This window comes from Platichthys flesus, chromosome 6 (assembly GCF_949316205.1).
Source record: "Platichthys flesus chromosome 6, fPlaFle2.1, whole genome shotgun sequence".
Taxonomy (NCBI): Eukaryota; Metazoa; Chordata; class Actinopteri; order Pleuronectiformes; family Pleuronectidae; genus Platichthys; species Platichthys flesus.
Genome location: NC_084950.1, coordinates 19297364 through 19322121, shown reverse-complemented (window position 1 = coordinate 19322121; position 24758 = coordinate 19297364). Strand labels below are relative to the sequence as shown.

The 24758-nt window shown below is 40.1% G+C and overlaps 1 protein-coding gene across 1 annotated transcript; it reads left to right on the top strand.

The window, feature by feature from the left end:
* Positions 1-685: 685 nt before the first annotated feature.
* On the top strand, positions 686-23972 carry swap70b (switching B cell complex subunit SWAP70b). The gene is made up of 12 exons (XM_062389947.1): positions 686-879; positions 2760-2900; positions 11656-11829; positions 12758-12985; positions 13241-13387; positions 13519-13627; positions 14099-14280; positions 17348-17455; positions 18680-18846; positions 20387-20585; positions 21359-21455; positions 22600-23972. Exons 1-12 carry the CDS (start codon positions 784-786, stop codon positions 22716-22718), a joined length of 1767 nt encoding a protein of 588 aa, XP_062245931.1. The 5' UTR covers positions 686-783; the 3' UTR covers positions 22719-23972.
* Positions 23973-24758: the final 786 nt, after the last annotated feature.

The window sequence follows — 24758 nt, the reverse complement described above, 5'->3', positions numbered from 1 at the left end:
GGTAGGATGTGCCTGGGGTGGTGGTGCGACTTAGCTGCTTTACTATGTGGACAGCATGCAGTCCAATATAACAGCCCATTCAAATTCCTTTGGTATTGACGTTTACTGTTATCATTTCAGACGAAGTTAGTGTAGCTGCTGAATCACACTAATTACAATAATTTAATATTTGAGTTTTAGTTGTTTATTTGCCACATACTTGTAATGTAATTATAGACAGTCGTTTTTTAGGCAATATAAAGGAAATCGGTAATATTCTGTAGGAGCTTGAGTAGTGGCTTGTCCAGGCATAAAATGACCGGAAATAGGTGACAACATTGAATATGAGAGTTATGTGTATCAAAAGCTACATTTAAAACACAGTAAGAAACACAGTACTTTGGTAACAATATATAATACTATATAAGAGTACTGAATTTGAGACTGGTACTACGATTATTAGTTATCATTAATAATGACAACGATGATCATATAAATAATGATCAAAGCAATGAATACGGTGCACAGATTGTTTCATGTTCGATCCATTAAACCGGCTAAATGTGACACAACAACACAAACACTGATGTGTGTGTGAATGTGTATCTCTCGCTGAGCGGTGCTGCAGCATCATCGTTGTCCCGCGTCACGTGACCTGTGCCCGTCCCCGTGTTGTGTGTGCAGCAGGGACAGCTCACTTACACACGTTCAGAGGAGGAGGAGAGAGGAGACACACACAAACACACATATCTCTAGAGGGGAACCAGAGAGAAAAGAAGAGGTTGACTTGTTGAATCCTCCATCATGGCGCTGAGGGACGAGCTGCTGAAGTCGATCTGGCACGCGTTCACTGCTCTGGACGTGGACCAGAGCGGGAAAGTCTCCAAATCTCAGCTGAAGGTAAAAACCACACTCGACAATAGTTTCACATCTTCCTGTGAGAGGCCGCGGTGAGCGCACACGCCTCCTCTCCCCGCCGCTAACAGGATTTACCTGTAAGCACAGGGGGTTGAACCCGGACTGCGGCTGCTCACCTGCTGATCGCTTATTAGAAACTTCAGCAACTTCCGGGAGAAAACCCACCACAATGAAACCGCTAACCAATGCCTGTGTCGAATCTACAGGTATTGAATGCAGTGGTTATATTGGTTTAGAGGTCAATGTGGTGCCACTGGGACTGACACCAGCATCGGTCTGGGACACCCAGAAGGAATGAGCAGGGGTTTAAAAGTGATCCTAGTATAGCTAAAGGTCTTCTACTAGATTGGGGGTCATTACTCTAGTGCCCAAATGAAAGGTCCTCTGTGTTAAAATGGAACTTTCCCTCAGAGCTAATCACAGCATTATTATTCTAAAATGATATTAAACCTCCGTGTCGTTGAGTGTTTTCTGCCTGTAAACATCTTGATACGTATTCATGTCCGATGTTAGTTGGTTAAATTTATTGTTCATTGTAGCTGAGCTGGGTCAGTCAGTGGAAAAATCCAGATGAAAGCGCAGCTCAGCGAATCAAAACTAAACTTTTTTAAGTTTCCTGAAGATAACTCGACATGTATACAACTTTGCGACATGCCCACATATCTCCAGGTCTGTTAACGCTGCAGTGTGCCAGCCAGACATTGTTCCCAAGCTGGAAATATAAACAATAAAGGTCAGGGTTTCAGGTCAGCAGTGTCTGAATCTCAAGAGAAGAGCTTTCAGTCGCCGCAGTGGACCAGAATGCATGCAGCTTGTTGTTGAAAGAGGTGAATCCCCTTCTTTTTTTCTGACCCAACACCCTCTTTCCAAAGCATTCTCTATGTGTACATGTTTGATCACCGTCTGAATGCAGCAGGGTGGCAAAAGATGTTCTGTGAAACAAAGGAAATCAACAGCTTAAGCAAAAAAGATACATTTGTCAATAACAGTTCTTGTTTCAAAAGTTACTCTTGACATATGTGGTCATCACAGAATGAAGCAAGCGGTAGATCCTGGAGTCGGATTCTCACAAATACAATTTACACAAGCCGAGAGGAGCAATACACACAGTTCCTGAAAGCTGTGTAATAATTAGAGGTGAAATATCTAGTCGTACAACAGCAAATGAATTGGTAACTATGGTTACTATTTGAGGCGAAAGGGCCTAAATCTCTGTTTCCAGTTTATTAAAAGGGAATATTTGCAGATTTGATTTGTCTCGTAGGATGAAGTAGTGCACCTGCCACATGGAATAACGTACAGAATAACAATATCAATCTAAATCACATTTAACTCTTGCTTTGGCTATCTGGCAAATTGGACTCTTTCTTATTTGCGTTTTCTTGGTGTCTCTGAATATTTTATGTTCTGTACTCAACTATATTGTAAATTAGGTCTCTACCTCATAGAGTTAAGAGGTTGATTGAATGAATGAAAAAAGTCAATTTAATATCTTTTGAATTAGCCTACAGACTAAACCAGACACCTAAAGACGTCATGTTGGACCTTAGGAAATTTAAATTTTGTTCTGAGAAAAAACGCAAATGTCCTCATGTTAGAGCTTCTCAAATAGGAGGAGTTGTTTATTTTCTCTGTTTCTATATTGTGAACTAAATATTTTGAGGGCCTGAGCACTAACAGTGTGAGGACCCTGTTGGGATTTGTATTCTTGGTCGCACTGAACGATCTATGAGAAGATGTCACATTGTGCTCAAGGACACTGTGATGGACATTTCCTGTTTTATTTTATAGAGCATTGACCTAATAAATGAACAACTTCTATAACCCGAAGTTAGAACCTAAGTTGTTTCCCGTCATTCCAGGTGCTGTCCCACAACTTGTGCACAGTGATGAGGATCCCACACGACCCCGTGGCCCTGGAGGAGCACTTTAAAGACGATGACGAGGGTCCCGTCTCCACCCAGGGGTACATGCCCTACCTGAACAAGTTCATCCTGGATAAGGTCAGTCAACAACAATGATTGTCACTGGAGAACCACTTGGTTGGTGGATGATGATACTAAAATGTTTGTATTTAAAGTAAAGGTCGAGTATAATATAATTATACGAGTTTTGTATTAATGCAAGACATTATATTTAAGCTTATTTGGGTGATACATAAAGTCAGCAGATGAGGATCTGAAACAGCTAAAGTTCATTAAAGGGCATAATGGTTCAGGGTTAACATTTAGAAACCCCAGCTGCTCTCACTACGGCTTTTCTGTGGGGGATACGTCATAATGTTTTTTTGTTTGTTTTTTTGTCACAGTTTTTATTGCAGTGTGCTATAAGATACACTTCACCTCGTTGTATGGGAAATGAGACATTATCAGGAGAACTTCAACAGACTTGAGAGCAGACCTGAAAAAGGATGCGGCACGAAGTTCAAGGGTTTGATTTCCAGTTCGGCCCTTTTTTTTAATTTCCATTCAGATTTATCTGAAACAACATCCTCTGACTGTCTTGCTGCCAAATCCAGATAAGGCAGCTTGTTGTTGTTTTAATCCTCTGAGTGGACCTCAGTAGTTGGTGCCATCTCAGTATGGATTTTAGCTAGTATGTGATCGTTGTGTTATGGTTTCTTTCGTTGAGTTAAGAGGATATTTTTTATATCTTATTTAATAATGCAGCAAATTCAGAATATTTTGTTAGACTGTGAAAATCCACTGATTGACACATAGCATTTATATGTTTAGCTGTGTCACAGTGTTATTTCTGGCATTGCAATGAGCTCAAACCACAACACAGCACCAGTCATCGAACACTAAGTCGATTCATTCAGCTGTCTGTCTATCCCTCCGTCTGTCCCTCCCTCCGCCCGTGCCTCAATGATGATGTTATAACGGCTCACAGCATGACTGCAACGCTGGTGATTGTTGTTCTAGGAATCATGACAAGAGAAAAGGCCTTTCTTTTTGTGATGTCATAAGTAGCCTTGAACTCTCGCTGGTTGTCTGGTATCCTTGCAGGATGATGTCATGATGATGGTCTATGGGTGTTGCCATGGTGAAAGGCTTGGCATTCTGTTGTTTCATAAAAACTCTCCTTAAGGTCAAAGAACCTTTGACCTCAAATAACCTTCGACCTTCAGTTGGATCAGCGTGTCTGCCCCGGTCATTACAAGTCTCAATGTGGATTCACTCTCCTCAGCACAAAGGCCTTTTCGGTATGAAACAGTCTCGAATATCTTCTCTTGCTTTGTTCGTTCATCAGTCCGAAGAAATCGGCCCAATCTTCACAATTTGTTGCTAACATTTCTCACTTGTTTCGCTTGAATGCTTGAAATGATTTTCTGATGATGGAATAATCCGTTGTCTTACTAACTTTGGCAGCTCTAAAAATAATTCATCCTCATATCTTGTTTTTTTCCTTCATACTGTCGTGTGTTTGATGGTCTTAAATTGGACTCGCTGAGGCCTGTTGAAATGCACTATACTTATTTTTTGAACTCCTCTGATAAGTTGATTATTGTTAAATGTTTTGATAGTATTTCCATGTTCTGTAGTCATAGTTTAATGATACTGGATTATTCCACGGGTAATTAAAAATACCTTTTACAGTGCTTATTAGATATTTTTGATGAGATTTTAAATATATTGATTTAATTCATATTCAACTCTTGCAACATAGATCTAAACCTTCAAAATTATGGATAAATGATGTGCTAGTGTCCTTTATAAAAACATACACGTTTTTGATTCATGATTTTTTTTTTTAAAGAAGCAAAAACCGAGTTTCATGTGGCCTCTGTTACTCTGAAGGGATTGTAGCACATCTGTCAAGGTTAAGGCGGGAGCTGGTGCCAGTGTTGTTACTGAATTCGTTTCCCTCAGAGATCTTAACAGTCTATTGTGTAACTTTGCCCCGTGGGATCTTGTCACAGCCACTGAGGGCCGCTGCTTTTGTTGAGGGTTGTGATGACGGTTCAGCTAAAATGATCTGTGTTTCAATTTGTGTTAAATCTTTTTTTTGTGAAGACGGAAGGACTCAGCAAGGAACGAATAACTTTAGATTGTTTTGAACACATGAAAACATGTTTATCTGCCCCAGCTCTCTATGGTAATTAGAGAAATCTTCACATCCATAACATGTTTTTCAGCTGTATCCTTGATCAAATGTAATAACTTCACATGAGATTACAAAATACAGTCATGTGAATAGGATCTAAAGGTGACTGGACAGTGTGAGTTTGTAATGTTTGGTTTGTATTTGGTTTGAAAAGCAAACGTCTCAGGGAAACAGGAACTCTTTTCTTCTAGTAAAGGAACCACTGGAGTTAGCTTCAGGAAAGCAGACGTGACGTCATGAGCAGATGTTAATACCCCCCCACCCACCCATTGAAGTGGTGGTGACCTCTCAGTAGAGAGCAAGGGCGTCGGTTTGTACATTCAACTGCTCTCACTCCTGAGGAAACTCCACCCTCTCCCACACACTAGGAGACTGTGTACATGTATACATGTATGTGTGAGTTGTTGTGTATGCGCATGTTTGCGTTGTCATCAGAGACCTGAAAAGCAGGACAACAACCACCTATTTTACACACTGATAAAGTTGATGGTCAAGAAAAATGTAAACGTAGAAATACCCTTAAGTTATGTGTATGTTAAAAACTCATCTTGAGTGTCATCAAATTGGGAAAAAAGCAGGAAAACATGTCCTGGCGTTTACCTGGTAATTTGATTCACCCGCAAAGTGACTCAAAAACACATCACAGAGACACAAAATGATTGCTTAAAGACCTCACAACCATAGAGACAACAACAAGTACACACGAAACAGCTCCAGAAAATACTAAGACAGCTGAAAGGGACACAACATGATCACAAGGACGAGTACAAAGCAATTCAAAACTAGCCCAAAGACACATTAAACGACTGCACATGCACAGAACCCAAACTAATGAGACAAAACAAATAGACACTACAAAATGATGCAAAACAGAGAGAGACAATTATCTTTACAAGACATTTCCTGGTGGTCTTTCCTCTTTGTATAGAGGAAGAGGAACTTGTACATGTCCGTGTCTAGGGTTGTTTTGTCCTCATCAGTTGTCTACGTGTGTCATCCTCGTCTTCTCTGACCCAGTCAGTAATAATGCAGAAGTAACTAAAGTTTAGCATTACAAACCCCTGCAATGTCTTCTTAGTGAAGCAAAAAAACAATGAGAACTGTGTCTTTGCGGTGAAACCTGAAACTAAAACGGCAAAGACAGAAGAGACAGAGGTGACATTGAAGCTCAGAACTCAGCACTTTGTGGTTCGTTGAAGTGAAACATTCCTCAGAAACAAGTGTCCCTCTTAACTCTGAACTATCCAGAGTGTGTCTGTGTGTCTGAGTGTCATGTTGAGCTGTAATTATTCCTCCTTTCCACACTGACTGCAAAAGAAATCCTCTTTAATACTATAACCATTGAAAGTCCTGATTCAGTGCAAAAAAATTATTAAAGCTAATATGAGGCTTCAGGAGGCTTTATGACTTTTTAATCACATTATGTCTGTCTTATTGTTTTCATGGACAGTGTTTCCATGCTGAGCTGCTGTGGTGCGACATATGGGAAGACATTTCACGTTGATAACACATAAATTGTAAGAAAACAACATGTGGTGACAAACACACAATTCTTAGAACAGCTTAAGATACACTGAAGGATTTTTACACCGAACTGGTGGATTGTAAGATGACTAATACACTGATACTTGTTAAATTAAATATGTTTAAGAATTTTTCTTCACCCTTGCCAAAACTAATTTTCTTGATTGTGTACCATTGTTTTTAACCGTCACGAGCATAGACTGTATAAAAAGGTTGAAGATGATATGCTCCCAAGCTTAAGTGTCTGAAGCTAAAGTGTCTCACCATCTAGTGGCTGGCTGCAGTATCCGCCATAAATCCTGATCCCTCCATGTTAGTGGATTGGACATTGACCAAACCTAAAGGACATATCAAATACATTTTTCTTTAATTTTAGGTAATTCTTATCACACTGATGTTTGTTTAAGAAACATTCATTTTCCTAGAAAGTTTGGTCTCTATTGATGATTTGATGCTATGAAAACGGATTGAAATGTCATAATTTACAATTGAGACTGACTCGCGATTGGTCGAGATATCAATGGCTTCAATCTCCTGATCGCCACCAAGCAGACTCTGGCTCAAAATGCACAAGATCCCGATGTTGATGTCCACTAGATTTTTTTCCTCATAGTGATAGTGAGAGGAGCGGCAGATGGGTTGTCATTGTTTCCATACAGTTCATGGTCATGACCAAGAAATATACAGGGGAGGACTTCTTGCAGTTGTTGCAACTCTGTTGGACCAACTCACAGAAAGTGGAACTGATTCGACCAATATCTCGGCTATGTCAATTTTTGTTTTTTATTTGTCATCTGCTGTATATTCACTGCCGTCTTTGTACCTGATAAGCGTGAAGAGGAAGAGGAAGAAGCCCAAAAAAACTGCTAGATAAACATCAAAAATTTGAACTTTTAACATCATGTCACCGTGACCACATAACACCATTCTCCTTGTATCTGTGTTTGAAAGATTCTTACATTCTTTTTCATTTTCAATGTCATGCTCAACCACATGCACACTGTCCTGATCGCACTGATGTTTGAAGGAATATAGAGTCCTAACTCTATGAAGCTTTCAGAGTTCAAATATTTCATATTAACACTGGATGGTGTGAAATCTCAAGACATTGACCACACAGTTGTAAGCTTTTGGTATGGATGAACCTCCCAGCTAACACCTGCAGTCTGTCTGATCATTTTGTGCTCTGGAGCATTAAAAACTTCTCAGTTCCTCTTGACTTAAATATGTCATCTTCTAACATCCACTGAATACTGGTCCTTCCATTGTGGTAAATATTTCATTTGCAGCAACCCCCCTGATCAAATAGCAGGAAGTCTTGTTGAACTGGTAACGAGCTGTGTAATTGTCCCTGCTTCACTCCTGTGGACTTTCTGTGAGAGCTGTAAATGCTGCTGCTCATTAAGCTGGAGTTTGGCTCCTGAATCCTAATGGACATGTGGCGGTGGAGCTGAGGGAAGACAGCACTGACAAGGCTCTTATTGTTGAAGTGTAGAGGCCGAGAGAGTGATGGACGGAACGAGAGGAGGAATAGAAAAAGATGGAGGCCGAGAGTCACCGAGCCATGAGGACAAAGACCAACACGATGAGCATGACACAAAGAGTGGCTCTTCCATAACAAACTCTGCTTTCACAGCATCAGGCTGTTCCCCTCGTCTGTGTGCTGACTCACTCAGGACCCCAAGTCTGAAACAGGCGGCAGGACGATGCACACGAGTCACCACCTGCACACAACAAGTTCTTCAGTCAGATTTTCGTGCCCTGACTTTGAAATATGATATTTTGAAATTTATCACAAGAGAAACGCTATCTTGCTGGTTGTAGAGTTGGCTGTAGAAATTGTCCAGTAAGTTTGTATCCTTGTTCTCTAATCTAACAGGTTGATGGAAACATTTACAATATCTTCATTACACACAAATAGACAGGCCCTAACCAAGTTTATTGGTCCAACAGCCTTCCTATAAATCATCTACCTCCATTGATGTTATAATGTTTTTTGTGGTTGAAATAGATTTCTAGAAGTTTTGATGTAAGTCTATCAGTTTTGGGGGGGGGATATTTGTGCTGCAGTTATACTGTGTTGTATTTACTGAGAGATGTTTCTCTCTTAGCATGTGAGCTCTGAGTAAAGTGAAGACTATCGGGACCATACTGAGCCTGTGGATGCACAGTGGTATATTATGTTGGAGGAAATGATTGGTGTTTCCATTAGAAAAAGCTGTAGCATGTTCTTTTGAATACAAACTTTTCACTCTGAGTTCAAAGGGGAGGGAGCTATGGAGATTTATGGGTGGAGCATCACTTTAAAATCCAGCCCAGGTTTCCACAAAGGCACTTGCCCTAAATTAGCACAATAGACAGTTACATCAGATCCTGTGCTGCCTTAGAATAGTCCACGAATGACTGTAGTCATTCACGAGGACTGAATGTCTGACCCAGCACATCAAATGAACATAATGAAACGGCCATGAAAGAAATTAGGATCACATTCACAGAACAAGATTAAGATGCATCAGAGTACAACGTTTTTTTGAAAATTTCAGATTTTTTCAAGTGGTAAAGCTCTGAGCTGTTTTTCATGTGATATCACAGCTCAGGTTGTGTGATATAAACACAACAATCACTTTATCAACATCAGCAATTTAGTTGACTCAAGATCCAATTATCTGAGTTTTTTTGTTAACATAAAGGCTTCATCAGCAGAAGGGATTTTAATGCAAGATCAGAAGCTGTCCTATACCAAATGAAAATTAATCTTTCAATTATTACTCCCACTAGTTATGATGGTGATAATATGGATAGCATCAGTTCCAGCTTGAGGATCTCAGTGGAATCTCTTCAGCATTACTTTCATCTCCCTTTTTATAAGAATAAATCGTGCTCCTCTGGTTTACTTTCTATGTTGTAAAACAAAGTGGTTTCCATTACACCTGAAGTTACTCAAGTCACTGTAACTTGGTTTTATCCATTCATCGTACACACAACCCTACAGCACATGCAAATCATGGAATTCTAATAATTATAAGTTAAGGCAAACTGTTTATTGTGTAAAAAGCACATGGCTCAGACATTGAGGTCTGAACTGGAGAATCGATACACCAGGAAAGAACAAATGTCAACGCAACTGTGTGTATCATTTTCTTCTGGAACACAACCATAAAGGTCTCGTCTCACATTGGCTCTATCTACATTTGACAATATGACAACATGTTGTTTCGTCTGAATGTTTTCTAATGGGTTACAACTAATCGATAAAATCTATTCACAATCCCTTACTGTTATTTTTAGTAGTCAAGCTAATATAAGTTTATATAGAGTTGTTAATATCAGGAGTGTCACAGTCACAGTTAACATGTGAGTGATGTTTGCGGACAGGTTCAAGTTGTTGCTGCTGTAACGGTTGTTATCTTTATTGTGTTCTTTTCTGTGTGGAGATTGTGAAACCAGGTTTTGCCTCGCAGGCTGCTCTGACCACAATGAAATGCCATCACCATATTTCTCACAAAGTCTATGCAAATAGTGTTTTTTGAAAAGAAAAACTTCAGTCCATGTTTTTCAAGTTGTTTTTCGGAGTTAGCTGGTGAATTGTTTTTTTTTTAAAAGGGAAAGCTGCCAAGAGTCTCCATGGAGACACTACTGTTCACCAGCTCGATGAAAACACTTCCACTCCACCGCACCAGTTATGCCTTTTCAAGAGCTTTCCTCTTATTTGCTCTGGAATCTGATCCTTAGAGGGTTTTGTTTTTTCTAACAGACCCCTTTTCTCACTTTTTTGGCAGTTTTCTGTTCGGTTTGTGTTTTCCCTGAGGGACTGAAAATTACTTTAAATATATACAAATGAAAGATGGGGTTAAATCGTTGGTCAATTTATAGAGGTGGGAAGTAATGAAGTACAAATAAGGGAACAAAGTACAAATAAGGGAAACCTTTAATCACAGGGCGGCTGTGGCTGAGGGGTAGAGTGGTCTTCCTCCAACCTGAGGGTCGGCAGTTTTGTTAAGAACAAAATGACGTAACAACTGTCAATGGAAATCAAAATCATCAACCCATTGAGGGCTGAATTCAAAAACACACCGAAAAACTACGGAAAAAACTGAAATCACAGATTGATCCAACTTGGGTGTATTTCCTCACAGAAACTCATCATGTGACTCAGTAGTGTTTATGGCCCCTGTGTGCCTTTATGCACTCCTGACAATGTCTGGTAATGCTCCTGATGAGTTGGCCGATGGTCTCCTGGGGAATCTCCTCCTAGACCTGCATCAGGGCATCAGTGAGCTCTTGGAGAGTCTGTGGAGATACTTGGTGGTGTCTTATGCACCAATACATATGGTTGCATAGCTGCTCAATTGGATTTAGGTCAGAGGAACATGAGGGCCGGTAAATGACATCAATGCTTTCGTCATCCAGGAACAGCCTCATCACTCTGGCCACTCAATTTGTCCTGCACCAGGAGGAACCCAGGGTCCACTGCACCAGCGTTCTGGGGACCATTGGCTATGACATGGAGGTCTGTGAATGCCTTCTAGAATATACCTCCTGCCACCGTCACTGAACCACCAGCAAACCGGTCATGCTGGATGATGTTACAGGCAGCAGGACTTTCACTACAGCGTCTCCAGACTCTTTCACGCCTGTCACATGTTCTGCTGCTGGGTTGATATCCGTCTACTGGCCTGTACAGCTCTCCTCGTGCAATGGCCGGTCTCCTGGTATCTCCTCCATGCTCCTGATACTGTGCTGGGAGACACAACAAACCTTCTTGCAAACACACATATGGATGTTCCATTCTGGAGGAGCTGGACTACCTGTGCAACCTGATCAGGCTCAGCCTCATTCTTCCAGCAGTGACAAGGACACCAGCAGAAAGAATCAGTCAGGAAGGATGAGGAGAGAGTAATTGTCTGTGGTCATCACATGTAAAACGTTTCCCTCTTTGGGCGGTTGTCTTGCTTCTGCCTCAATGGAACCTGTTGACAATTTCATTTGGATCAAAGCAGGTGAATCACTTGTGCTTCCTAAATGGACGGATCGGTATACCGAAGTTCATCGGTTATAGTGTGTTATACTGTTCCCTTAAATTGTTTTGGGCAGAGTTTTAATCTGTTATCTCTCCTTCTGCTGCAGGTGACTGATAACTTTGACCGTCAGGACTTCAACAAAATGTGCTGGACTCTGTGCTCCAGGAAAAACCTGCAACAGAGTCAGCTGCTCATCTCCAACGACGACGCCTTTAAGATGTGGTGCATCTTCAACTTCCTGTCTGAGGACAGATATCCCCTGATCATCGTCACAGAGGAGGTGAGTGTTCATCACGCCCAAAAATCGAATTCTGTGAAAAATTCCAAAGGCCACAGGGACTTCTTCAGATTTGTGGTTTTGCCTGAACAACAGATCAAATCCTAAAATCTATCAAATATAGGTAAGACAAGAGAGGGAAACTAAATCTCAACGCGGTCAAAGTTTTTGACGTTTAGATTTAACGATAACCTAAAAAATCAAATCAAAAGAAACAATGACATTTTCGGCTGATTGACTAATTAACGGATGGACTCATTTTTTCAGGTCTAACTCAGTAGCCCGTTTAAAGTTCTGTCGTAGCAAGTGAAGAGATTAAGAGAGAAGATAAAGTTCCAAAAGAGTGGAATTAAAAAAGTAAATCAGGTTATTTAAAACACTTCTTATCGGTATCCGTCTCCTCGATCTCCATGTGGGAAAAACACTTGTTTTAACCAAATGGTTCCTTGCTTGTCTAAATGGGGGAAGTTGTGATGTCAATCCAGTCACGCTAACCAGTTTTAGTCCGATAACTTCCCACTTCTCTCGTTGCTCATTTAAATGAAAATATCACACAGGCCAGACATGAGTTCAGAGCTGAAGTCGAGTTGTTCTTGTGTAGATGTCTTTTTTCACTACTTCAGTTGAGAGCAGAAAAGGAAGTTTCCAGCTTCCTGTTCTATTACAAAAGCTGGAAGATTTATTGTTGGGTACTACAAACATCAGAGCTGAATCACTGGAAGATTGTTTGCAGAAGCCAGTTGTGCTGCAATAAGCCCTTGTCCAGATGAACTGTGGGAAACATACAGGACAGGCATCTTTCAATATATAAACGGCTGTGTCGTTTCAAAGAGAAATCTGAACAATCATATTGGTTTTTTTTTATGTCCAATAAAATGTGACCATTATGTATGATAATATTTCAAGGTCCTGTATTTGTCTCCGCGCCCAGATCGAATACTTCCTGCGTAAGCTGACGGAGGCGATGGGGGGCAGCTGGGTGGAGGAGCGGTTCGAGGACTACAAGCTGCAGCTGGACTCGAGGCAGCAGTGTCTGAACGCCTGGGAGCTCATCAGCCTGGTGGGCTCGGGTCACTTCAGCAAAGCCATGGACCGCCAGACGCTCTCCATGGGCATCAGCGACGTCTACCAGGAGCTCATCCTGGATGTGCTCAAGCAGGTGAGCTCTGGCCCTGCACAGACTGAGCTCCGATCACTCAGTCTTTATACAGGACGAACAAGGCTTTGATCTCACACAGGAGTGGATTCATTTGTAGAATTGTTGCATTACACTTCACCAGTTTGTTTATAACCACGACCACACACACAGAAGTTTGTTTGGACTCATCCAGCGCCTGTCCAGCATCATACAGAGCATCCAGATATTAAATTACCAGTAGATGACAATGTAAATGACCCCTGTTTCTCTCTAAAGGGCTTTATGTTGAAGAAAGGTCACAAGAGGAAGAACTGGACGGAGCGCTGGTTCATGCTGAAGCCAAACTCCATGTCCTACTACGTTGGCGAGGACCTGGCTGATAAGAAAGGAAACATCTTATTGGATGGAAACTGCAGTGTGGAGGCAAGAGGCTTCGGTTTCTCATTGATCTTGTGCATTTTAAAAGCACAGCTGAAAGCTCTGTGGAAAGGATCTATACTCTTCATGTTTGCACACACTAGTGTATTAGTCTTATATATTTTTTGTCCATTCAGCCTTTACCAGACAAAGAGGGAAAGAAGTGCCTCTTCATCATCAGGTCGTCACTAAAAAGCTTTGAGATCAACGCGTCGGACAAGAAGAAGAGACAGGAGTGGATCCATGGTGAGCTGAGATGAGACTTATTCCAAAACTAAAAAGCACAGACATCATTCTTTTCATTACTCATCTGATAATAACTGTAACTCTGCTGACTTCATTATGTCTCAGTCACTCCACACTGCTGAAAAAGAGGGTTTTTAGCAAAGCTGCATTTCTCTGAAGGTGACAAGTTGAGAATATTTAATTGACCTCACTAGAAAACTGACACATAAATTGATAATAAAATAAGATAAAATATCTAATTAAACTAATACAAAATAGTTTAACAATATACATTTTTGTATAACTTGAGTTATTCATAAATCATAAAATGTAAGAAAGAAGCCAAAAACAACATTGACTCATTCAAATTATGTTTTTTGTCTTATTATATTATACTGTTATTATAGAAAACTGGTGAATCCAGCAGAGTAGCAAAGAACCTGCCACCAGAAAACTAAAAATAAATCCCTCAAATGATTATTTTCCTCTCAGCCATTCAGACCTGTGTGAGTCTGCTGCGTCAGGGCCGAAAGGCGCCGCATTGCGAGGCTCGGCTGAAGCGGCGCGAGCTGCGAGCGAAGCAGCAGGCAGAGCAGGAGGACCTGGAGCTGAGGATGAGGGAGCTGCAGACGGCCAATGAGGCCAAACAGCTGGAGCTGGAGAACATGAGGAAGGTGAGGAGAACACCTCAGACACGTGTGCACGTCTGATCCCCGTTTCAGTACCCAGAATGCAAAGTAGTTTAGTGTGTTTCAGTATTTCTTTGGCACAAGGAGGGCAGGACGAAAGAATGGGTCAAATTGAATTAATGTGCTTTTTTGTTGTTGTTGTTAGTTAGCAGGATTACACAAAAACTATTTGACGGATATACAAGAAACTTAGGGGACGACAGTTTGTGGTATAGGTCAGGAAAGAACTCTTTATTATTTGGTGCAGGTCCTGATCAGGGGGCTGGTCCAGGATTTTCTTTCTCTATAACGCTGCAAGGGTGCAAGGGTTAAGTGTTATTTTCCTTAATTTCTCAGAGAATAATTCATGGATCTTGATTTTAAAAAAAATATCTGTTGCACATTGTTAGTTGGCTCTCTCTCAACTAACTCTTCTATCCGCTGATTTAAGTTGCAGTTTATTTCCCCCTCGAACCGAGTAAGTAAAAGACTGGAGAGGTTCTTGTCAGTAGAAACTGCAGTTCTACCTTTAAGGGTTTTGTGAAGCCAGTAATGTTTTTTGACACTTGTCAGAAAGGTGATAGTTATCTTTGAGTTCAGTGTTTGTGGTGGTGTTGTACTGACTTGCTTTACACTCTTGTTCCCTGCTCATGTCTGTAAACGTGATGGACAAAAGTACAACTCTACTTAAGTATGTCCTCAGAAATAGTAACTAATAACTAAAGATAAACTCTATAAACCAGGCAGAACTTATGGCAGAGCTGTTGAACTGCATGGTTAGTTGGGGCTACTTAATCTACTTTCCTATTTGTAAGATCATGTTTAAAAGACACTAAAGAGATTAAAAATACTGACGAAGAAAAACCCCAGATAAAGATGAGAGGCTTATATAGAAACACAGCACTGAGTCGACTGGTGATTAAAATACATGTGCAGCAAAACAGGAGGATTGTGTATCAGTGTTAGAGACGTCGATGTGAACACATCAGAAACATCAGAATGGCTTTCTGTTTAAATGTGTGCTCAGCAAAGAATAAGGAAGTCATTCACTGGAATAAGTAAGTTAAAAATAACCTCAGGGATTTCCCCGGAGGAGAATTTTAAACCTCTAGTGCAAAGCAGTTCATGTGATAATGAGCCACATTAAGATAAGTTCTTGACATTCAAGAAAGTGACAAGTTGGTGATTTACCCTCAGTAACAAGAGAACCAGCTTCATAGGACTGAAACCTCACGTTTCCACCATAATCACAAATGGTGGTCAAGTTGTGTTAAAAAAAGGAACCCTTCCATTCATATAAATGACCACCATGGGTTAACACTGCAGAGTTTCCAGAGGAGACAACTTCAGAAATAAAATGGGAACATTTGACAGAAACACCATGTTGGAGCAGCAGCGTCAGGCCGCAAGTTTCCCCTTTAGTCAAGCGACTATGTTAAACACAAGTTCCTGTTAGATGACACCAACTGTTGCAGGTATGAGTCCTGGTGTCATACGTTTTCTAATACCGTAGTTCCTGGTGAACTCGTTCTTTCAGAAGAAGGAAATACTACAGATAGCAATTCTCATCTGAGGTGTCGTCACCGCAGTGTCAGTGCAGCTGACGTCCTCACGAGTGCAGCTGAACCACATTCCTCAGACGTAAGGTCAAACCGCAAAGCGGCCCAGGCTGAGTCTATCATGTTTGATCAGCTTAACAATGACACCGTGAATGTATTTTGGGTGTATGATTCAGACACACACTGCTGCAGGTCATCTAAACACGTATAGAGATCAGCTCCACCCGCGGCCTCATGAATAGTCTGTCACCACCTGCAGACGGAGGAATGTGGATTGAATTGGGGGGGGGGGGGGGTGGGGGGGATTAAGTTTCCATCAGACATGTTTTTCCCGTAAATCTCACAAAACCTGAGTCACCCTGCCGCCTGTTCACACTGATCAGTCATGATGTGGATTTACACGATGACGAATAGCTGCTTCCTGTTAACACTGTGAAGGGTTAAACAGGAAGTGTCAGTTTCCAAGAAAGTAGAGAACTGATGTCGTCAGAGTCGACTGTAGAATCAGATTCAGTTTAATTGGCCAGTAGGTTTACACATACATGGAATTTGCTGTTGTGTGTTTGTGCAATTATAAATATAGAAAATAGGAAAAATAGGAAACAAAAATTAAATAGAATTTGCATGATCGTAACAACTCAAATTACCCTTCAACTCAACTAATGACATGAACTTCCGCAATTTGGTTCCCAGGTTTCCAGCACATACAGGACATGTTGCAGCATTATGACAAACTAGTTCTCATCAGAGATGTGTACAGTACAGAACAGTGTGTGTCTGTTTGGGACGACTCAGCACAACAATCTGCCATTGAGGTGCAAGTCTCAGACTCACAGAGCTGATGGCCTCAATGCACAATGGACACACATGCATGGTTACAGAAAGGGATTGGACTCTCTGTCACACACACACACACACTCATATACAATAGTGACCCACTCCTCTCACACTACATACTGCTGAAGTAGAGTCGACACTCGGTTCACAGCTGGATGACACAAGTTAACGCCAGGTTACTGCTTTACTCACTTATATTAGATTATTATTATTATTATTATTAGTAGAAGTAGTAGTAGTAGTAGTAGTAGTAATAGTAGTAGTAGTAGTATATCTGCTACAACACAGGGAGGGTTCGATGTGCTGCTTAATTTGCATATATGCTCAGTTAATGATTAATCTACGATAGTTATATAAGGTTTTCCCCTGAAGGCCTCCAGAGACTGAATGTACGCATGTGCTCTTTATACTCACACATTGTATCATTACTTTTAATTATTTCTATTATTCAAAGAGACATTCAGCAACAAATGAGGAAAAGCACATGGACAAAAGGGGAAATTCACAAAACATGAATGGAAACAGTTGATGTCCATGTGATCTCCATGAGAGAGTAGAGCTCAAAGAGAAAAAGAATGTACCTGTAACGGCCAAAATAGAAACACTTTAAAAGTGTTTTTATTATCTGCTGAGAATATCTGACCTTTTTCTGACTGACCTGTTTTTCTGGTGGCCAGGCTCTGGACGAAGGAGCGGCTCACGCAGCAGAAGAAGAACGAAGGCGGCTTCAGACCCAAACTGAACTCCAGGACCGCTACAGGATGGACCTGGAGAGAGAGAAATTGGTACGTGGTCACACGCCTTATTCCACTGAGTCATCACCTACAGGACACGGTTTCTTTATGTACAAGTATCAGGGTCAGTGCAATCACTAGAGAAAAACTTGTAAAAAAATTCAATTATTTCAATTATTGGCCTTACAAGATCTTAAAATTGTTGATTAAAATGTGTCATATCATCACAGGCAGGTTTGCATTTGTGTACACCGTGTGTATATGACACACACAACCTTAATAGGGTGAAAATGAAAGGGTAAGATGAGGAAGGAGGCAACTAATTTATTACTTTAGGGATCACTTATTAAATAAAAGTGATCCCCAGGAGTTATTTATATATTTAATAATAATAATAATAACACAAGAAATGCTGCTCAAAGTACCTAGCATCAGTATATAGTTAAAAGTAAAAATATATAATAAATTTATAAATATATATATAAATGTTATTAATGTTTTTGTTGGGAACCTCTTATAGACTTGCTGTACATGATCTCAGTGTTCCAGTCAGGACATAGTTAACTAGGGAGTCATCTATGTGACTCAGCCCTCGCCCATTCAGAGCCTGGTATGTAAGGAGGAGAACAAAAAAGTCAATCATGTGTGTAACATGCAAACGTTATTTTGGTGTGAGGCCTGTACAGAGTGCATACATTAATCCAGTCGGCTGGAAATTAAGGCATGAATCAGCGTTTCAGCATCTGCGTGATTTATAAATGGCCGAACTCTTGCTATGTTTCTAAAGTGGACATATGACGTTTCGTCCACTTTGTTAATGTGGGTTTTAAAACTCAGATCTGAATCTACGATAACACAGAAACTTGTCACCCACGATTTAAACCAAGGAGTTAGCTGACCCAGATTATTTCCAGAATTTCTCTTTTTGCTTGTTGAGGTGACTTTGTTTTTGAAGGGAAGGGCCAGCTCTTCACATTGTGATGGAGATAGCTGCAGGTGGGCGGGGCTAGAGTGAAGATCAACAGGGTGTTATTGAAATGTTCAACCATTATATTAGTTCAATCTTATTATATCACAGAACTTCAGCCCGCTCATCAAGGAGTCTCTAGTCAGCCACAATTTCTCTTTTGGTCTTTGCAATGGTTACAGTGACATCATCAAATACATTCCGGTCTCTATTGGTTATTGGAGTTTAAACATATTTATTTCATATTATTATTATTTATATTTATTGAAACTCCAGGTTAATTACTGCTCTGTTGTTTGGTTCAACAGGTACGGCAGCAGATGGAGGAGCAGGTGGCCCAGAAGTCCACTGAGCTGGAGCAGTACCTGCAGCGGGTCAAAGAGCTGGAGGACATGTACAGTCAACTGGAGGACGCTCTGGAGGACGAGAGACGGGCTAGACAGGACGAGGAGGCCGTCCGTAGGCTACAGACACGGTCAGTCAACGTGGAGTAAAGGCTGCTGTGATGGAAATTCATCTTGAGATTTGAATTGGTGAAATTCGCAGACCGGAGTTGCCTTTGAGTCTTTTTAATATTAAGCTCTGCAGAGGTTACACAACAAGCACGGTTGCTCAAAGTGGAAGTGGCAGCAAGTTCACAAAAGCCAGAACTAATACAAAGAGGCGCTTCATAAAACGTAATATGAAAAAAAGACTTGAAATCATCCTCTGTGTCTATCTGCTGCGTCCGTCCGCTGTAGCAAACTCCCTGTTTGTCAAGGTCACAGCAGTGAGACACCTGGTCAGTGGAATTTTCCCTTACACTACGCCAAAAGGCTTTGCGAATATATGAGGCAGCTATAGAAAAAGTTTAATTTCTAGAAAAGAAGTCAAGGTATTAATGTGAGACCAACAGAAAAACACCAGCAGTAAATCAATGCACGTTTAACGTAATTTCTGTTTAAACCCTCACATATAAAAAATGTTATCGAAATAAAAAAATCCTTGATCCTTCAGATTCTAACAAATGGAAACCAGCAGCAGTTTTCATACCTGTACGGTTCACTGGGATTCAACACAATAACACTGAACTCCTGAAGTCTGTTAGTAACACACATTTAGGGGAAAAGGTTAATGTGACATTTTGCAGCGCTTAATCATTTGGTCTGTTTTCCTCCTATGGTTGTTTATTATTTCAATTAGATTTGACAGTAAACTGTCTGTGACAGGGTTTAAACATAAGGCCGCCTCCAAACTGTCAGCTCCTCTCTTTAAGTACACACAACTTCTACTTCCCTCTCTCCGCCATGTTTCCTCCCTTGTCCTTCCTTCCTCTTTGCTGACATTTACTTTCCACCTCACGTTTGACGAAGCAGTAAAGAACATGTCAGCAGCCCTGTATCGACCAGTGTTCACAATAAGCAGTCATTTATCTTCACATAGGCCAGTTTTAGATGCTTCATTAAAACTAACTCTGTGCTAAAAGCAGATTACAGATATATCCTCATACTCCTGAAACACCTCACTGAGACTGAGAGGAGACGTTGCGCAGTGTAAAGTCGTTAATGTTGTAATATTACTGCGGCAACTTTAGCACCACTGTTGTGTTGTCTTTTGAGGATGACAGGAGATCTAAATTCGTGGCTGCAGTTCTATGAAAATGGGTTTTATAACAAATATAAAAAGGGAAATCTGAATTTAAACATAGTCAATAGTTGCATTAGCACCACCTGCTGACACATTGTCCAACTACAACAACCTATAACCTTAAATAGTTAAACAATTTTATTTAATGGACAGAGGAAATATGTCTGACATACATTTAGTGACATTTGGTACTCACCTTGGTATTGTTATTTTAAATGTGTATACCTGTTAAAGTTTGTTACATAAAGGTAATGTGTCCTCGTTCTGATTATACCCCTCAGTGTTTTAAAAGATATTTGTGGAAATGAGAAGCACACCTCTTGCAAATGGCCCATATTACAAGATTCTGAGTTCCCCCCCTCATCCATGTTACTGTCTATGTGGAGCAGGTTACTGGAGGAAGAGGCCACAAAGAGGGTAGAGCTGGAGCAGATCCATCTGCGGCAGCAGCGGGCCATCTCGGAGACGGAGGCTGAGAAACAGGAGCTGCAGAGGGAACGTCAGGCTAAAGAGAGCGCCCTGCAGGCTGCGATGACACAACTGGACCTCCTGGAGCAGGAAAGGCAGGGTGCCCTGGAGCAGTACCAGGTCAGCAAAGAGACTAACTCTGTCCCAAATCAAATCACTGTAAATAAGATCTCAAGCCGTTGTGAGTTAGGAGCTGCGGAGGGTCTTTGGAGAGTTGGGTCCAGACTTGTTGCTCAGTTTTCCTTTCACTCATGCACAACACAGTGGAAGATTCTCTGCTCAGACACATTAACACTGGCAACAAATCCTCCGCAGTATGAGGTGAGCTGTGGTGCAGAGGCAGGATGTTTTAATTCCACTTGGGAGATGATGTGTTTTTGTTTAAATCACGAACTTTCTTGAAATCTTTCGTCAGTGTTTTCTATGTCATCCTGAGATATTTGTTTTCTTTACGTTCGTATTTTTGCATTTGGAGCGTGTTAAAAGATCTCCTGCTCCGTGCGCTCACATCTTGACTCTTTGTGGCTTATTTGATAGTAAAATAAGATACTCAATACCATACAGGTATAATATATGGTTGCAAGTATTGCTATAACTGTAAAGCCTTATTATACAGCAACTACAGGTATAAAGAGGAACCCCTATTACTGATGAATTGATATGATAATCATGACCTTATTTTTTTTATCAGTAAGTGTGTCTTCATTTATTAGAATATACTCTTTTGGTGTTAGCTACTTTCTTTGTTTGCCACATGGTGTCATTATTATTGAGACGTTCTAGTCAATTAAAACAATGTTCCCAAAGTACTGATCTTAAATCTTACAACTACATGTATTTTTTAGCTTGGTACTAACTGCAGTGTTGTGCCTATGGTTCTGTGTGTGAGACAGACGGTGATAAAGAAACTGGAGGACGCAGCAAACAACACAAAGACCTGGAAGCACAAGGTGGCTGAACATGAGGGCTTGTTACGGCTCATTCAACCAGGTAACAAACACACACTTTCTGCTTGTATTACCATCTTTGTTAAGATTGAAGGGATAGACCATTCTCTTAATGGCTATTATGATGGGTCAAGAAGTGTGGATGAAACCAAACACTCCAGGATGTAACCTGGTTATTCTATTGAAGGGAATAGTTGTGTTACATACATAACAATAGCTCTGAAATAGCTTTGCTACCAGGCTCAGCCATCCTACAAAATCTGAATGAACTTTACCTGTAAAACCTTTAAATCCTTAATATGTAGTGTAACATATATTTAAATGACCAAGGATTACTGATGTGAGAACACAGCAGGGGATCCCCCACTTGATTCACAGCGTGTGTGTGTGTGTGTGTGTGTGTGTGTGTGTGTGTGTGTGTGTGTGTGTGTGTGTGTGTGTGTGTGTGTGTGTGTGTGTGTGTGTGTGTGTGTGTGTGTGTGTGTGTGTGTGTGTGTGTGTGTGTGTGTGTGTGTGTGTGTGTGTGTGTGTGTGTGTGTGTGTGTGTGTGGGGGGGGGGGGAAAACTAATATATCAGAGAACCTCCCACTGAGTTGTGCCTGTGTGAAAGGCAAACTGCAGGTCAAGGCAGCTAGGGATTCATTTAGCTGGAGGTTTTAATTTAGAGATTGTTTTTACTAAAGTAACATGATGACTTTAATATACAGACCTGTTTGTCCTTTTGGTAAGAATTTTAAATGGCTGCAGTTTTTTCTACAGTTCCTCAGGTAAAGTTTAGGCTTACAGTTATGTTTTGTCTTAAAGCTTGAATAACATTACATTAAGCTAATGTAACATGTAATAAATAAATAAAACTTTAAGTAAAGTCTCTTTCCAGCTGAGATTAAGTTATTTTGCGTCCTCTGTCCCTTAACTCCCTTCAGACATTTGCATTCTCTTTGGGTTTGTCCCTTAGACTACGGCTTATGTTATTTTAAAGTTCTTATTTTTTTCCTCTGACCACAATTGATTTGAACTAGTCTCAGGCCTTCGGTGATAATAACATTAATCACCTTACTACCAAGTTAGTTTGAAAGTTCACGTACACCTGCCAACGTAACAGTGTCATATACAAAATGTTCTAGTTCACCTTGAAGGATATATATTTGCCTCGGATCAATCATCTCCTGTTCTGCTTTCTTCTCCAGGCTCCAAGGGACAGAGGCTGATCACTAACTGGGGCCCGGCAGCCTTTTCTGACGCAGAGCTCCACCTGAGGGAGAAGATGTGGCAGGACATGAAGAACCAGACAACACAGGCTCAGTAGAGGCTGAACCTTAAACCTGTTCACAAGTCAGAGAAGATGAGTGGAGAGACTGCTGGGATATACAGTATATGCTGTCTGTGATCAAATATATCCAAGTGGTAACTGGATTTTCACTAAGATTGACAACCATTATTGTGAGAAACATTTCAAGTCAAGGAAGCATTAAGTCTGTAAGTTTATCCCTTTTATGAATTTTGCCCTTTAAACAAGTCGCTGTCACCATAGAATGCCAGATTAATAGAGCAGTCCTTATAAATATACAGGATTAAATCGACTTATAAAGGTGAGTTCACTATGGTATTTAATACTGATGTTTAACCCAAATTTAGAAAGCACATATACAAAGAGGACATAAGTAAAAAGTGCCTTGAACCTCTTAATATTTCAAACGTTTAGCATTTAACCTTTGAAGGACCAACAGCCAGAGGCTACCAGTCTATTAATACCTCATTGAGTTTCCATGCAACTACCTTTATTATTTTGCTCTACTTAATCCGGACTCTCTGTTTAAACTCTATGAAATGCACTACATTTGGTCCATCACAAATAGTTTGAAGAAGTGTTAGGTATCAGGTTGTTGTTAAGTTAATCATCTTGGGCCAGTTGTTCAATAGATTGTATCCGGATAGAAGTAATCAAATCAAATGATCAAATCCTGAAAACGGGTTGATCAAAAGGAAAAAGGGGATTCTGAAATCAGATTAGATAATATTTTTATGTAGGCTTGGGATACATTTGATCCTAAAAAGGTGGATTAATCTGATATAAGAAACAACATCTAATGAAATAATCAATTTATACAGCATTTGCATCATGTAGTGTGGATACCTATTTATTTACATTTTGCAGTTGAATTGTTTGATCATTACAATCATTAAGTAGATGAAATAGAAATTAGGCTCCATATCAACCCTGTCAGTTGAGTAAAAATTAAGAAATACTTTTTTATCACAAAAAATAATTCCCCAAATAACTGTATAATTTGTAAACTACTACTCCTTTATCCCAGGTCTCATCATAAATTAAATATTGTGATTGTTTTTTTTTTTCACTTTTTTCTGTTGGACATTTAACATTTTTATAAAATAACGTGTACAAATCATCTACAAATTACTTTTGCCTATTTGTTTATTTTCGTTGTTTTCAAACGAGGGTTCTGATGGTTTAAAAGAAAGTTAAAATGTAAGGGTTTGTTTTGTATTGTTTTGCCACTTCCTGTCTTTTTAAATAAAAACGTTCACCTAAGTGACTCCACACTGGCTATTCAATATGTAGTTCTTCAGATAGCTAGTAGAATATATTGGGATGTGTAGTCCTATTTAGATTGATGCTTATCCAGATTTGGTTAGCGTAAGAAGTATCTATCTGGAAAAGAAAGATCCATTCCAATGTCGCTTTCAACAACCACGATATAGGTAAAATACATTACGTACTCCGAAGTAGAAAATCCAGATCACTTTTATCCAGATCAAATCTTTTGGAAAAATGGCCCTTGGGTCAACTCCATCTTCCTTTTTGTGAAATCTTTGAGAATGTATGAGCTAATGATGCTGCAACCAACCACGTTCTATCTCGTGACAGTTTTCTTCTCTACGACCATATCAGATGGAACATAAGGTTTCTGTAAGTGAAGGATTCTCGAGATAATCTAGGAATTTTAAAGAAGCATAAACAAAGTAACTTTATTTTGAAACGCATGAAGCAAGGTCTTTAGTAATCTAGACTATAAATCTATGTTGACACAATATACAATTTATATTCACATTTCCACCAAAAAGCCTAGTATAACAAATATTTTTTTGTGTTATTGAAAATGAATTATTAACTGGCCAGTACAGTTACAAGAAATAACCTTAATTTGATAAAGTGTAATATTAAAATAAAATAAAAAGATAATTCCATGACTTTATTGTGGTTACCACCCGTTCAGTTAATAATGCAACATATCAGATCATTTGCTAAAGGGCTTTAATGCTAGAGGCTACATCCATACTACTACTCTAAAACGTTTACGTTTAAATACTACATTTTGTTACTTTT

Bases quoted from the DNA above. Each gene is read 5' to 3' on its own strand.
- swap70b (XM_062389947.1), top strand. From the start codon at position 784: ATGGCGCTGAGGGACGAGCTGCTGAAGTCGATCTGGCACGCGTTCACT. The intron at 11,830-12,757 runs GTGAGTGTTCAT...CTCCGCGCCCAG, and splicing joins TGATCATCGTCACAGAGGAG to ATCGAATACTTCCTGCGTAA. The intron at 21,456-22,599 runs GTAACAAACACA...TTTCTTCTCCAG, and splicing joins GTTACGGCTCATTCAACCAG to GCTCCAAGGGACAGAGGCTG.